Here is a 16,983-nt window from a genome sequence, read left to right as displayed (position 1 = left end):
AGATACAGTGCACAGAAAGTCAGTATATACCTGAGCAGTTGTGTGGTTAACTATGGCCTTGCCAGGGGAAGAGGGTGCTGACTGCTGCACTGTGAGGATCTGCTGTCCTAAGGCTACATTCAGAGGAACACCCACCGTCTTCTGAGGGGAGTTTGGAGGCTGTGAGGCCACCGACACCACTGTCAGCTGCTGAGCAAAATGAAGAAGCTGGTTAAATTCATTCTGCAGTAAACAAATCCACACTACTAGATCTTCTTCAATGCCCTGCAAACACACACATTGCTCTCATGCAAAAGGCAAGGTGTTTTACCTTATTAGGGGACTTCAGCGGGGAGATAGCTATTTTATTCGGTGTTTGTTGTGTTGTAGAACTTAAAGAAGACCCAATAACTCCACTGTCAGAGATGGTTATGGTCTTTGTTGGTGTTCCTGGAGCAGTCTGTGAAAGAACCCTACCTGTAAACAAGAGGCACAAGGTCACCCTAATTACTTGTATGTTGGTTTATGACAGCCTTACAAGCAAAAGATTTATTTCCATATCATGTATGTTAATAGTATGTCAATTCACTGCTGCACCATCTCACAGGGAAAATTACCTTGACATATCAGTGAAGCGACACCATATTATTTAAATTATGTTTAATGGGGAGTGATACCACTCAAATAATGTTTAATGGGCCAAGGAACAGAGGAAAACCACTGAAGAAGCAAACCTATTGTTTTGGGAACTTTTCCAAATAAACCTCATATTTAAAAATACCTTGAAAAGATAAATATACACTGACATTTTCAATATGTTGCACTTATTATTCCTTAGTCCCAGAGCTGAGTTTTAGTGGAATCTTCTCTGCACATCATGGTGCTTCACGCAAACAAATTCTGGCTCTGGCATAAGACTTGCTATCATGAGCCTCTTTGATAAATGCCTGCTCCATGAACACCCATAGATATTTCCATTTTTCAGGAATACCAGCATATTCTGAATACTTAGTACAGCCCACAGAGAGATTAACAAGCCAATCAGCAGAAATGAGCTATTTAAGGGTGGTGAGAGAAGTTTTTTAGTGTATCTGTAAACATTAGTTGTAAATTGAATTTTCTTGTATTTTGTTTATCACTGAGCAATGGAATGAAAACACCATTCTGTAAAATGTGCTACCTCCAGAACCAAGTACTACCTGAATAAATATCTGCTCCTAAATGACAGGCAATGGTAATAAGCTTAAACACTAAGTGGCACCACTATCTCATCTCTCTTTCTATTAGATAACATGGATGGTCACACACCTTTTACATTTAGCCTGATGCAGGCATGTGCACCGCTGACTTTGCCCTGCCCTGCTGCCAAATCAGAGGAGAGAAAAGATGGGAGCAGAGCAGAAGAGGTGGGAAGCAGGAGCTGACACTTATATGGGACTGACTTTATATTTGCAAAAAATATCTCATAAAATAGTATCCAACCTAATGGTTAATTCTAGAGTGATTTGTGTACTTATATCAGTTTAATGAGAAACATATTTAAAAGAATCTGAATTCACCTTAAGAGGGATATAATTAAGGTCTTTATGCCCCAAAATTGACAGCCTGTATTAGGTCATAATCCATTTTTCTTAGGTTGCTTTCAGGAAAAAAAAATCCAAAGTTAACAGGCCTGTTTCAACAGCTCCACAAAAAAAGTAAGAGATTTTCCTGCAGGCTGTGTGGTAGGACAGTGGTCAATATCTTCCAAAGAGGCACCAAACTAGCTCTGGGGGCACAAAAAAACTGCACCATTCTCCATCTACACACACTTCTGTGCTGGAAGGTGTGAAGTGATACTGGCTCCTTAAAATCCTTCTCACCCTGCTCCTGCAGCAAGCCAAGGGCACAGGTCGTGTGTACAGGAAGCAGCTCACTAGCCCAACCTTCTCTTCCCCCAGCAGGTAGCCCAGGCTGACACAGCAATTACTGGATGCTCAGAATGAGTACCTTCCAGCTTCTGTGTCTGGACTGAACTTCCACTGAAGTCAATGGAAACACACCCATTCATTTCAATAGGAGGTAGAGCAGGGACTGGGGGAGAGATTGGTGAGAGGCAGAACAAAAAATGAAAACAACAACAATTAAAATGGAAATAAGAAGACAAAAGGTTGGCAAATGAGTCAGAATGCAGAGCAAGAAACAGTGATACCGAGAAGATTAGTGGGACGCCAGCCCACTGGAAATGGGTGCTCCAACAGAATTACCCAGATCAACTGCTTCCTTGTGGTGAGCAATGTTCCTGCTAATTTTTACATCCGCATGTGAAACTGATTTTGTTATGTGCACCAATATGAAAATGATGTGCTACATTTCTCTTCCCCCAGCAGGGAGCTGCCATAGCTGAGGGAGAGGCGCACTCCTCCATCCCCAGGAGACAGTGTCCATGGCCAGAGGAGAGGCAGCTGCAGCAGCTCCATGCACAGCAACCCTGAGCCCCTGTGTGGGGCTAAGCAGGTAGCTGTGTGGCTGCTTAGAGGGAATCCTGGTGCTGAGATATTTCATGTACAACACAACAGCACCAAACATTAAAAAGTCATGTTACATTCATCTTAATTAAAAATGCAGGGGAAAGTATTTGCTATACAGGCACGGGCCAAAGACGAGAAAGAACGAAGCAGTAAGATGACAGATACATGTTAACACGTCAAGCTCCCCGAAACAGCATTATCCTAGAGAAAAATCCTCTCCCCTGAGAAGATTAAAAATGATCTCATCTATAATTTTAGTAAAAATGTACAACAAAAAAAATTCAAATTCACTGTTACTAATAGCCCTCAAATGTAGAGATATTATGTTCTTACAAACCTCACCTTCAATATTTTTCAGTGTTTCCAGTTTGTTTTTCTGAAGATAGCAGCTTTTCCCTTCTCTGTCCTTCCCCTGAGCACCATGTCTTGTTTTTCCTTCCTAATTGGAAGGTTCACTGTTTACATTTACTTTAAAGTTTAAAAAGCTAAAAGCCAGAAGTTATAAGAGCCTCCGAGTCAGCGTAAAAATATCAGATAGTAAGCAAATAGATGCGACACACCCTCCCTGTGAGTTCAGGCCAGAGATTGCCTCAGGTGGCAAGCTGGATTGGCAAACCTTATAAAAGCACTTTCCCCCTTTTTAGAAAAGGAGATGCGCCCATGAGTGATACTTTTCTTACACGGACTGGGGGAAAGAAGTTCTGATTCGTTAGCACACTGGTTTAAAACAAAAATGAAGTTGAAATACAAATCTTTTAAAAAAGCTGAATTGTCAAATTTGAGTTTCTATTCAGCTAGAAGAGTTTTCAGCAACTGCAGAAGAAACAAACTTAACAGAAACTATAAAAACGTCATGTTCTTACATGTACATGTCTTGCTCTGGTCCTGATTTTAGCTAATTTCCACTCTTTCATATATCATTAGTGAAAATTAGGGATGTTAAATATCAGTTAATTGAATAGTCAAGTAACTTCATTAATTCTTTTCAATTAGTGGACTATAGTCAGTCCCTGGGGGTGAGGCCAGCACCCAGTGTGCTCCGGCCTTACTCTTGAGGAGCCCCCTGACTCTCAACACTACTGCCTCTGTATTAGAGGCAGCAGCAAGGGGTGCGCCAGGCAGGACCTGATCCACGAGGGAAACCAGTTTAAAAACCAGTTCCCCTCACGGACTGGCTGTCAGTTGTCCCATGCTGCTGCCTCTGATAAAGAGGCAGCAGCCCCTGTCTAGGGGGGTCTGAGCTCCCGGACCCAGGACGAGCTAGAATTGAGACGGGCTACCTGCCTGCTCAATTCCTAATACACTTTAAATGCAGAGCCACAGCAGGGGTAAGTCCTAGACCCAGCGTGAGCCAGGACTAAGCCAGGCTGCTGGCCAACCTGCTAAAAAATGTACTGGCTGGGGGCAGGGGGAGAAATGCATGTAGTCTATAGTATTAACCTATACGCTTTTGTTTATCGGTTAATCAACTACACCAGTGGTCCCCAACCTTTTCAGGTTGTCGGGCGCCAGGGGGCGTGGCCGTTCGCCCGCCGGGCGCCAGGGGGCGGAGACACTTGCGCGCCCGGGGGCGGCCCCCCCCAGCCGCATGCCCAGGGGTGGGGCCCCCCATAGCCATGCGCCCGGGGCCGGCGCTCCCCCCCCCCCGCCAAGCGCCGCGCGCCCGGGGCCGGCGCTCCCCCCGCCAAGTGCGCCCCCCCCCTCCCCCCGCAAGCGCCCGTGCGCCATGTGCCCGGAGCCAGGCCAGCCCCGAGCACCTGGCGGGCGCATCCAAATGCCCCCGCGGACACCATGGCGCCCGCGGGCACCGTGTTGGGGACCACGGAACTACACTATTACATCCCTAGTGAAAATTAGTGTTGTTAATTAATTACAATTTTAAATCACACTGTTAAGAAATAGTAGCTCCCACTGGCTGGGAACAGTGATCCACAGCCAACGGGCACTGCAGTCATTTATGTGCAGAAGCGCAGGTAAATACAGCAGTGGCAGCCCACCAGGGGCTAACCCTGGTGAACTGGATCCAGCTCGTGGACTCATTTGCCTACTGTTGTCCTACAGCTTACTTTTATATTTCATGTAGGCCCTGGGACTAAATACTGAATATATACATTGTCTAGAACAGTTCTCAACTTTTTTTTTTTTTTTTTTTTTTTTAAGGTGAGGACCCCCTAAAATTTTTCAAATGGCAGTGCAAACTCTTTTGCAAATGTACTGTCTGTATTTTACAGCTGAATTTTGTTCAGTTTTCAGTGTAAGTCTTTCATGGACCCCTTACACGTGGTCAGTGGACCACAAGCTGAGAACCACTAGTCTACAAGAGTAGAAAATACAAAATGGAGAGGGCAAAACCAAATTCATCATTTATCAACGTAGAAAATCATTTCTAGACATGTTTGTTTAGATATTTTTATGAAAGTATGTAAGCACCTAAAAATGGATACGCCATGCAATTTCTTTTAAGTTGCACTGTAAGCTTTAAAGTCACATTTTGGTGTGAAAATACTATCTGTGACAAATAGCATTTACAATTACAATAAATGGAAGAGATTAGAAGATAAAATCATTTGTTTTTTTCCAGTTCATTCATTTTATGCATTTGCTAGCACTTTCTCCAGAATGAATCAGTCAGCTCATTTTCTCTGTGAGGACTTTTCCCATAGAGTAACGGGGAAAAGAAAAGCATCTTAAGAAAAAACAGAAGGCAAACTTGCATAGCTATAAAAACTGGCAGGGGTAATCAAGGGCAGGTGCAAGGCTTTAAGCAACTTTTTAAACTCTAAGACTTTAATTTGACTATCCCTTCAACTGCTAGAGAGCATAGGTCCGGTAACCATATTTTCCAAATAAAAAATGGGGACACATGATATAAGGGCCCTACCATCAATCAAATGTTAGTCACGCCCCAGACCCTTTAAGTCCTGTCCACCTATAACAGGAAGTCACGCCCCTGGGGATAGTACTTCCAGGGTCAAGATGGACACATTACCAGAAGTAAAGGGTGTCATGAGACCCCTCTAAGAATTCCTCCCACTGTCCTCTACCAATAGGGATGAGTTCGGGCCCCATAGGGCAGCCCCACATGCAGATTTGACCAATCAGGGGGAGTTCCAGGGCAGAGTGATTGGTCTGGAAGTGCATCATGTGACCCCTCTAAGAATTCCTCCCACCCCCCTCTACCAGTCGGGATGCGTTTGGGCCCTGTAGGAGGTGATGTGTTGTGTACGGAGGGGCAGAGTGTGTATGACAGTGCTGTGCCTATGGGCAGTGTGTGTGTGTGTGTGTGTGTGTGGAGATGCTGGTGGCACTGTATGGACATGGTGAAGTGTGTAAAGGCAGGGTGTGTGCAGAGGTGGTGTGCAAGTGGTGCTGCATATGGTGGTGCTATACCTAGAAGCATGGAGTGAGAGTGCTGAGGAGCTGCGTGTAGTGGCAGGGCATGTGGAAGTGACACTATGGTCAGGATACATATGGTAGTGTTGTGCACAGGGACAAAATGTGTGAATACGCTCTGGTGGCACAACAGAGGGTGGGGGGACTGGGTATGGCACTGTGGGCAGGGGTGGAAGGTGTGGAGATGGTGCTGTACGCAGGGGCAGCATGTGCATGGTGACTCTGTGCACAGGGGCAGGTTGTGCATGGTGGCTCTGTGCGCAGGGACAGGGGGTGTGCTGGTCCCAGTGGCACTGTGCTTAGGGGCAGAGGCCATCATGGGAGCTGGTGCTGACTCCTGGCTGTGGGGGTCTCTGTGCCCTACGAGCCAGACTGGTGCCAGCAGCTTGGAGCGAAAGGCCCAGCTCACCCATCTGGCCTGATGGCGTCCGTGAATGGAAACTGAGCAATGCGAAGCTGGGTTTCCCCTCTTCTTTTTCATTGCTGCTGATTAATTTCACTGCTGAGCATTTAATTAATCATTGAATTAAAATTGTTTTGTTTCATATACATTTTGGCTGTGATTTCAAATTGACTCAAATTTACAAAGTTGAAAAGTGTTTTTCCTAACTACCAGAGCTGCACATTTCAGACTCCAGAATGAATTATCAAGACAGATGTATTGTCCAAATGCAGCCATTGAAATGGCACATGGTAGTGAAGAAATTCACTTCTTAATCTCCTGGTCTCTTGTGTGTTAGAATCAGTAAAATTCCAAAAAACATTCAAGATCCATTTACCTAAAGGCCCACTGAACTCTGAAGTTAATGAGAATGGACAGCACATGGCAGATCTGGCCTTTACAGGTTGAGAGAGAAAACTGGCAAACGCTTTTTGAAATTATTTTGCTTCATCAATCCAAAGGGACAGGTAGTTGCTATTTAACTTTAGTGTTTATCAAAAATTGTATTAATTTAAACTAAATTAGTTTTATACCTAAATGCTCTAGGTTTAGCCTGTTTGAGATTTGTTTTATGTAAGTTGCTCATATTTAAAATCTCATACCAGAACTGTGAATAAAACTGGTGGTTTTTGCTTGGCATCTGTAATGAGTAAGCTTTTCCCCTGGCCTTCCACAAACGCAACTTTTTAGATATAATTTAGTTTTACCTAAAGAGCTTATGTATCTGTTCTGAGCTACCTTTAAAATGAGTAGATTTCAGTATAGGAAATTATGCAGACTTTTCCCCCATTATAAAGCAACATTGCTGTGATAATTGAGAAAGGAATGTAAGGCTTCATTTATTTTAAGGCAAAATAGCTTTAAACTGTTTTTGTTCCTAGATCTACAGCAGTGTTCCTCAAATCTCTGCCTTCTTCCAAGGCAGGATGTAGTCACTGGTGCAGACCTGTGTGACCCTCGGGGAGGCTTTGCTGAGTTCCGGGCTAGGCACTGCAGTTCTAGCAGGGGGCTGGGAGATCGCAGGGCTCCGTGTGTGGAACATTTGGAACTAGGCCTTTGGAATGGCTGTAAGGGCCATCCGCACCTGCCCCCACTGGGCAGAACAAAGCTTTGGAAGGCAGAAGCAGGAAGTTCCAGGGTGCCCCCCCTCCAAACCTCCTCCTCTTTGACACCGCTTTCCAGCCTTGATCGCCTGCTGGCCCCGCGTTCCCTTTGTTTGCATTGCCCCATCTCTCATGAGGGAAGGGAAGGGCTGGGCAGAGGATGCTCCCATTGGCAAGATTCTGTGCACTGCCCTTTCCCTTTCCCCAGCTGGGACAGCCTCGCAGGCACTTCCAGGCGGTTTTCCCCTTTGCTCCCATTGGCCAGATTCTGACCAATCTGATCAGCGCACTTCATCCCCACACACTGCATCTGGCAGGCAGCCTTGGGGTTTCCCTCCTTCCCCCCCGCCAATTCCCACAACATTTCACTCCTTCATGGGGACACTGAGACAGGAGATTTAAAATTGGGACTGTCCCGGAAAATCCGGGATGTACCTAACACACCTGCTGGTGACCCACATCACTGTACATTTATTGACCTAATTCATCCCCACTGTCAGAGATCTCATTACAAGCATTAGCCAAAGAAAACCAAAGCTATTAAAGACTGAACCTCTCTAGTCTGGCACTTTTGGAACCTGACCGGTGCCAAACCATAGAATTTGCTGAACCACAGGAAGTCAATATTGTCTAGCAGCATTACTAACACTTCCACTGCTTGCTGCACTCTTAGAAGACATTTAGGGGTAAGTTAGAGCAGTGGTCCCCAACCCGGTGCCCGCGGGTGCCATGGTGCCCGCCGGGGCATTTATGTGCGCCCGTTGAACGATCTGGGCCAGCTCTGCCCTGGGACGTGGCGCATGCGCGGTGCTGACCCCGGGCACGCAGCACATGGGCGGCCCCTGCCCCGGGTGCGCAGCACATGCACGATGCCAGCCCCAGGCGTGTGGGCAGTCCCGTCTGCGGTGCGTGGGCAGCCCCGCCCCTGGATGCATGGCGCATGAGTGGCCTCGCCCGTGGACGCCCGGCAGCCCCAAAAGGTTGGAGACCACTGAGTTAGAGCTAAGTAACAGCACAGACCACTGACAGCCAGCACTGGTGACCGTAAACAAACTTTATGGAACTGCAGGAAACTTGGCAACACCCATGATAAGTGAACGAAAATCATGCTGATCATGGATGTTGCCGGACCAGAGAGTGCCAGACTAGAAAGGTCCAACATGTAATAAGGTGCAATTTCCTTCTTAGGCAAATGATTATGTGTTTAACATAATTTCAAAGCACTTAAGAGTCCTGGATAGCTTTTTCTGAATTGCATACAAATAAATATTGTATTATCCATATCTGATCTGTCTAGTATTTATCAGCAATTTTAAGCTCATTAGTATGCAGATACAGTCACAGCTGTGACTGAGATATGGTACACCACAACAGCACGTGGTTTTTTTTTTTTATCATCTTAAGTAGCTACATTTTAAACATCTAATATTCTGAAATGTGATGCATTTCACAAAGCATCAAAAGCTACAGTAAGTGAACAGCAGGATTTATATTTAGACTGTCTCCATTCTATTCCAAAGCCCTGGAAAAACAGTACAGCAGAACAGGTCATAAAGAAATACAACCTGCAATGACTGGAGACACTTGAGTTGTCTGTCCTGTAACTGCTTTGCTATTAATTGGTTTTGCAAAGATCAGCTTCGTGATGACTGGGCCAGAAGTTGGTGTTCGGGTCTTCTTAGCAATCTGAAAGAGGGACATAGAAGAGAATTTTAAAATAACCTAATAGCGTTAGGATTTGAAATAGAATTTTGCTAAGTCACAATAAAGGGGAGGGGACAACAATCATAAAATCGAGCAGAAATGACTCACCTACAATATTCTGCTGTTTCCCTCCCACTCCCAACTTAATTTTTCCCTAGGGGAGAATTAGGTTCTCATTAGTGTCATTTAGTCCACCAGCAAAGAAAGCCACACTACTTCTTTTCCAGGTAAGAGAAATCTGTTCCAAACTGTGCCTATTCATATAAGGCCGCAGGGCAGAAGTTCTGTAATTGTTTCCAAACTCACCCAGAGTTGTATTTTAGAAGTTGACGAATATTTGCTGATTCAGTACTGTTTGATTTTGGAGATTTTTAAAATTTCAAACAAGGTATTTATTCCTAGTCTGCATTATTGAAGGAAACTTGTTTTTTAGTCCATGAACCCAAACACGGAAGCACACTTCTGCCCCACATCACAGCTGGTGATGGAGAAACCATGGTCAGCATTTGTTGTAAGAAAACGGTAATCAACCCCTGAGAACTTTTAAAGAGCTGCAAATATTCTGTACATAGAAACTCAGAACACATTTCTTCTGCAGTGAACCTTTCATACATGTGAAGACTGACCCAGTCTTCAAAACAATTGCTTGATAAAAGACAGATAATTTTAGTTGGTTGATGGAGCTAAAGTCCAGTGGAAGATTTATAAACAAGCCTTTCATCTCCCCATCCAATTTATGGAAATCAAAACCTGACCTGCTCTGCAGAGCTCTAGGTTGGGTTAGTCATCATGATCAAATCTGATACTAATATCCATTTCGTGATTTTGAAATAATGGGCAGTTTATTCCAAAATCTGTAAACTCCATTCTATGAGGAACGATGTCTATTCCGAAATAGCTATTTCAATATAAGGCATATGTAGACTCTCCACTGCTGCTATTTCGAAATAGCCCCTCACCTGGGCCATTCTAAGTTATTCCTCTCCAGTGCCTCGAGGGGGCTCTAAATCGAGATTGTGCGTCTACATTAGGGAAGCCTGCCTCGGACTAATTTCGAGGCTTCTCTGCAGTGTAGATGTGCTATTTTAAAATAAATTATTTCGGAATAACTATTCCGGAATAGTTTATTTCAAAATTGACATGCAGTGTAGACGTAGCCTTGTAAGTCCTGTGGCAACCAGCATGAAGGGCTGCCCATTAGCAGCAGACCCAGCAACCTGGAAGCCCATCCCAGGACTTCCATACTCCCTGACATGGAGCTGGAAGTCGAGCCCTGGTCAGAGTTGAGGCTTCCAGGGCTTCCAGCTGCACAGCAGGCAGGTAGGCTAGAATGTGATTGTGTGCTGATGCAGACAAATTCTAAAGTAACAGCATAAAATGACTGCCCCAGAGCCTGCACAGCATGCTGGCAGGGAACCAGGCAGGTTTCCAAAAGAACCCTGACCATGATTCAGCTAAAATTCATTAAATCCAACCTGCTCTCAAGAAATTTCAAGTTTGATGAATTAGTATTTTCCAGTGAAGTTTCTGACCAGCCCTATTAGATTCTTTGAATTCGAGTGTGAAGGATCCTCCTCGCAAACAGCTCTCCCTTAAGGAACCGTAGTGGGGCAATAGCATAAGAGAAAAGCATATGGCCCTATTCTCCTGACAGAATACAAAACCGGCTGCTTTGCAAGAATCTTTAGGAAGGGTCAAATTCTGCCCTCTGATGCACACTCACACAGCAGGCATCTAAAGGGAGGTTTTTGCCCTTATCTGTTAGATTAGAATACGCTAGATGATTCTGACCTAAACTTGCAAGTACAACTAATCTATGCATAGTATTCCATCATATCAAATCTGAGAGAGCAAAGGTGAAGGGAAGTACCACACCCATTCGTCAGGAAAGATGGCTGAGCTTGAAGAAACAGGCTCAAGGAGCACTGGGGGTTGGGAGGGAGGGAGGGAGGAAGAAAAGGGTGGTTTTTAATTTGAAGAGAAGATATCATTGAGGTAGCGTTAATGATTTGCTTTGCCAAAATAACCATGGCACAGGAAACTGAAATCTCTACTGCAACCTACTGCCTCTGCCAGTTACCACAGCAAGACAAATTCATCTAGGAATTTTAGGTTAACCTAGCAATTGGAGTGGAAATGGGTCTGCGCACGAGATTAGAAAGACGCATGAGTAAGGTCAGATCTGCACTCAAAACTTTGGCTGGTAATGTGAGTTGGGATATAATTCTTTAAAAATTATATTTGTATGCTGGCAAAAGCCCTGGTATAGATGCATTAGCAACATCGTAGGAGTCTTTTTGCTGGTATTGTTTATTTCAGTTGGAAAACTGGTATAAGTTATACCATCAAAAGCTCTCTTTTTGCTAGTATAAATTGCTTCTATGCTAGGAGGATTTTCTGGTATAGCTATACCAGCAAACCTTTCCTAGCATAGACGAGGCCCCAGCTTATAATGTATTTACTCTCAGTGACATTGCAGATTCAATACAGCACTAAGAGAGCGCACTGGAATGTTCTGAACGCTTTACTAAATTAATTAGTTTGTCTTTTGCAACTTAATGGGATTATATCAGTTACTTAAAGTCCAAACTGAAAAACAATGGGCTAATCTGGTGTATCTGAGGTCTAACAACTTGCACAACCTTTACTACTTGTGATGATGCACGTTAAGAACTCAGCTAGATTCTCAGATCCCCGGCTGATTTTAATCAATTCACTTTTCGGAGTCAAAGAGTATGTCAAACACATAAATATGACACATAATTAACACATTACACAGCCTTTTATTGGAAGATCTCAAATGTTTTTACAAATCAATTAAGCAAACCTCACAAAAATCCTTGAGGGGAATAGCATCACCATTCCACACATGGAGGAGCTAAGGAATGGAAAGTTCAGCAGATCCAGAAAGAGAAGAGCCCCTGACTCCCTTGGTCACAATTAGTCTTCTAAAGAAGGATTCTCAAACTCATAGGCTCCATCTACACTGCATCATTTTTGCAGAAGAGGAAATGCAAATGAAGCACTCATTAGCATTTATTGTGCTTTCATTTGCATATTCTCTTCCGATTCTTTATGCGGAAGAGGTTTTTGCAGAAAAAGACACAGTATAGACGGAGCCATTTTGCGCAAAAATACCCTTTTGCATAAGAACCCTTATTCCTCAAGGGTTCCTTATCCTTGAGGAATAAGGATTCTTGCACAAAAGGGTTTTTTTTGTGCAAAATGGCCCCGTCTACACTGCATTTTTCCCACAAAAACCTCTCACAAAAAGGATCAGAAGAGAATATGCAAATTAGAGTGCAAGAAATGCTAATGAGTGCTTCATTTGTATTTCCTCTTCAGCAAAAACCTGACAGTGTAGTGTAGATGGAGCCATAGTGTGGACAAGATCTCAATAGTGAGATTACCTTTCCTTCACGGAACACCTTCCCTTACATTCATGATCTTATGGATCATGGATTTTTCTCCCAATCACAATGACAGAACATTCCTTGTGAAATCTACAGGAATTTCTTACAAGGAAAAAGTAGTATAAAAGGAAGTGTTTATAGATTTTTGTCTTTGTTGCAATAAGTACTTTGCTGTTTTTAAAACAGTCACATTGTTAACTCTTGGTCTGCAATTTTTCTCCCCAACCCCATCCATTCCTCCCTTCTATATCCCTCGCTTCCCTGCGCTTGCTTGTTTGCCACCTGGTCCTCTTCTCCTTCAGAATGCTTCCCCTTGCACTGGTCCATATCTGACACTACTACATAAACTTCTCTGTAGAAGCAGCTGAAAAAGATGAGGCATCATTATGATCAGCCTGTTTCATTGAGACACTGATGCAGAAGATCACAGTGTCCATGCTAAGCCATGATCCACCTTTATGTATCTTACACATTAAACATATGTATGCAAGTAGCATAGCTTTAAGGATGTAGCTTTTTAAACTAAAAACATTAACAGAAGCTTTTGAAAAGCCAGATGTGAACAGTTTCATCGCTTTTACAAAACGAACCACAGGGGAAGAGCAAGTTCATTTTGTAGAGCAGTGATTCTTAAGGCCCTGCAATTGGACATAAATCAATAATCAGAAAAACCTTCAGAAAACAGTGGAGAACAATGAGGCAGAATTGCAGCCTTTCAAGTCTCAGATGCCATGGGCAAGAGGAAAATCATAAATGTTGAGAGTGCAATGTAGTGTATGCATTTTTTCCCCCTTCGCTTTCTTATAATTGGCAGTATCAGCTCTGTAACTCAAACCAAATAGCAGGAACTGATCCATTCTTAAATGTGTGTGCGCAAAGACACGGGCCTCAGCCTTTTCTAAAGATACTCTGCCAACCTTAACATTAACAATGGAAGCAAAGAGAAATCAGCAAGGAACACTCAAACATTAAAAATCAACATTAGTCAGGGACTTGGTCTCCAGCTTTGATCTGGCTACAAAGCTCTGAGCTGCACTGGAAAAATAAGCCTGAGATTGAATGGTATTTTAAAATATGTAGTCTCAAATGTTCTGCATGTTATAATTTATGTTTGCTTGCTATGAAATATGTATTTGGGAGATTAGCACTCTATTTTGTTTGTTTGTGGCTCCATTATTTTACATGCACAGAAAACATTCTGTTTTTTATTTAGACTCAATTTTATTCTTCCATCCCTGACTATTTGTGGGGAGATCTCTTTTCCAGATTCAGCCTGGGTATGCTTCAGAAATCTGAACAGCAGTTGAAAAGAAAAAGATTTAGATGACAAAGTTAATATCCATGCAGAATATCCTAAAGGTGTATGGGATTAACTGAAACACTCCATGAAGAATCCTCTCCACTGCAATACATTCTGATGGCCCATACACACACTCTTGAGCTAAACCTTAATCTCACAAATGGTAGCTAGATGTAAAGAACTTACACTTTAAATAAATTCACCTATGCCTGGAAACACTAGAAGCAATATTCTATGTATTCACACAATGAATTCTGAGGGCTGCATGTGCACATACACAACAAACACAATTTTAACAACAAAAGCTAACATTTGTGAACAGTTTTACTTTTAAAACATAAAACGGTTTTGTTTTGTTTTTTAAGAAAAATACAGTCCCTTTTACCTGTACTGCTTTTAACTGCTGGCTTCCTGGTGTCAAAGAGGAGACACCAACGACAGGCTTCACCTCTGGCCTCCCTCCAAGAGTAACTACTTTGATCTGCTGGGCTGGTACCTTAGAGTCTCCTGCTTGAGCCTGAATTGTGGCCTTCTGAGTCTGGGGTAACTGATTGTGGGGTAGTGCTAAGACAATTGGCTGGCCAGACTTTCCCAAAGTTGTCACAATTAGCTTTTGCCCTTCCTGTTTAATAGTTTGATTGCCAGGTTTAAGATCAGCGGCCTTGTTCAGAATAATCGGACTGGCTGAGATAGTGACAGGAGTCTGAGCACCAAGTTTCTGGAGGCCACTTTGCAAGGTAGGCTTTAGCGTCGCATTAGTGTCCGTTTTTGTCATTGTGGTGTTCACTGTGACTTGGCTTGAGTGATTGCTGGGCACGATAGCTGGTTCTGTAGTGACTGTGGATGGAGCTATAGTTGCAGAGTCACTGGCTGAGCTTATGTTCACGATTTCTTCCAGTTCTGTTTCCATAGGAATAGCATCTGCCATAGGTGATGCCACAATAACAGCCTCAATGCTATCGTCTTCCATCAGAGCTATACCAGTGTCCATTATCTCCTCAGGGAGTAAGCTGTTCACCTCTGCTGAGACCACCTCCATTGTAGATGTTCTGGCAGTAAGCCCAACCACCAGGCACTGCAGCTATATTTTAAAAAAAAATCATAAAGGTTAGTAGGTCATAAACTCCATGACAACACACACTACATGAATAGTACTTCCATAGAGGAAAACAGTTACAGGTGCAAGAATTTTAGTAAACTATATTTTCATTTAAATTTATCCTTGATTCTTTAATTAATTTCCTTGAATTTCCTTTTATTCATAATTTATATTAGTGCTCATCTAACACCACTGTAATATACCTGTATCTCCTTAGGCCAGAGAAAGCCAGACATTAAAATGTAAGGGTTCATGAATGGTTTTAGTGGTCACACTGCCAACATTCATTACCAAGCTCTCATTCCATAGAGTTGTTTGAAGTAGCGAATGTGCTAGTAGTGTACTTGTTTACGAGTTTTAATTTCAGGGATCTCAGCAAAAGCACATGGGAAAGTAGAGCTATTTTAGTGACAAACTTAGTTACCTATTGAACTTAATCACCAACCCATTTGAGAACCAAGCCAATAATGCTGCTTTTCAAAGCCGTGGATTATTTCATGCTTCAGTTGTCCCACAGCTCACTTCTTCTATACTTATTAGAATAGAAAGAGCCTCAAATTGTGACTGTAATTTAAAACATCCAGTGAATAAATGAACTACTCTGCAGGACACAGTAGGGTGTGCTGAACTGATTAGAAAGAAAAGCAATCTTTAAAAAACAGAGTTAGCAATAGGCTTTATACATGGCAGTCTCTCAGCTTGAAAAACCTCAGAGAGGAAAATTAAAATGGTAGAATCTCCTGTTAATACAATACAAAAGCGTGAATACTGGACTTCCCATTAAAAAGGTAATATATTGTTCATCAACAATGAGCAGCATCTTAAAATGCCTCTTCCCCATTTCCTTCACTTCATACTGAGTGGGTACACCCTGTACCCATTTACAACATTTACACTGAGCCTCAGTGTGGAGCAACTGTAACACCTTGCCCTCACAAACCTGGGTTCCCACGTTGCTGAACAAAGTACAGCAGTTCATTTTTACAGTACTCCCATTCATAATTAATGGATTATTGTTGTGGATGGTTTAAAATGCATGGATTAAATGCAGAGATTGCATTTATTGACTACAATGCCATTGTGCATCTGAATATGCACCATTTTATGATCAAAAGACAAACTGTCACAAAATATCTGAAGATTATTCACCTATGAAGTAGAGAGAATAGGGAAAAACTACAGTATGTTATCTAGTTGTTATGCTGACAGGCTGATGATGAAACCAATTAACAGATTCAGAGGTTCCTACTACTGTAGTTTCAGTTGATTTTTGTTTGTTAGAATGTTGTAAGAAAATTATACAAGAAAAAGATGACCAACAGAACATTTTTATGTTGCAGCTCTATACTTACACATCATTAGCAAGGCTACTCAACATGTGGCCCGCAGGTGGGAGCCAAAAACAAAAAAGTAGTCAATATAATGGTCTTCTGTTTATATGCATTTTAGCAGTTAAATTCCTGGGCTGTCACTGCTCACTAAAAGAGCTGTCATATGGGTGGAAATTGGGTAAATATTGCATTTTATTAATATCAGCAGTACTGACTTAAATGTAGCCTGCGTTTTGTGTAGTCTTGCCTTAATCTTTGTATTCATGCCCTTCAGTGTGAAAGAAGCTATTTGCATATATTTTTGCATGTATATGCAATCACACTTAAGTTGCAGCCCTTGGCATGTGCTGTGAGTATCACTGTGGCCCCCAGACATTCCAAAGTTAAGAAGCCCGGACGTAGATTTTTAGCATCAAATACACTTTAAAAATTTAGAATCCTGGGACAGGTTTACACTATAGATTTACAGCGGTGCAGCTGCATGGGTACAGCTGTGTCACTATAGCACTTCCGATGAAGACAATAGAAAGCTCTCCTGTTAACTTAGCTACCACCTCTCATGGGGGTGGAATTTCTATGTCAATGTGAGAAAGTCTCCTGACAACACAGCACTGTCACCATCGGTGATATCAAAGTAATTTTGTAGTGTAGACAAGACCCCGGTATTAATGACCTGAGCTAAGTTTGTTTTCTATAATGAACTTGATGG

General features: G+C 42.7%; 1 protein-coding gene across 5 annotated transcripts in view; it reads right to left on the bottom strand.

Annotated features, from left to right (window-relative positions):
- LIN54 (lin-54 DREAM MuvB core complex component) overlaps nt 1–16,983 on the bottom strand; it is an 80,196-nt gene that overhangs the window by 25,750 nt on the left and 37,463 nt on the right. For 3 of the 5 annotated variants that reach the window (XM_075929499.2, XM_075929501.2, XM_075929498.2), the window contains exons 2-5: nt 14,230–14,925; nt 8,993–9,113; nt 311–456; nt 31–189 (exon numbers count right to left, since the gene is read on the bottom strand). In XM_075929499.2, coding sequence (XP_075785614.2) covers nt 31–189; nt 311–456; nt 8,993–9,113; nt 14,230–14,883 — 1,080 coding nt within the window. In that variant the 5' untranslated portion in view covers nt 14,884–14,925. The remainder of the gene's footprint in view (nt 1–30; nt 190–310; nt 457–8,992; nt 9,114–14,229; nt 14,926–16,983) is intronic. The other 2 variants (XM_075929500.2, XM_075929502.2) reach the window with 2 other exon arrangements.

Source organism: Pelodiscus sinensis, chromosome 4, assembly GCF_052426305.1.
Source record: "Pelodiscus sinensis isolate ZL-2025 chromosome 4, ASM5242630v1, whole genome shotgun sequence".
NCBI lineage: Eukaryota > Metazoa > Chordata > Testudines > Trionychidae > Pelodiscus > Pelodiscus sinensis.
This window is presented reverse-complemented; position numbering and strand designations above follow the sequence as displayed.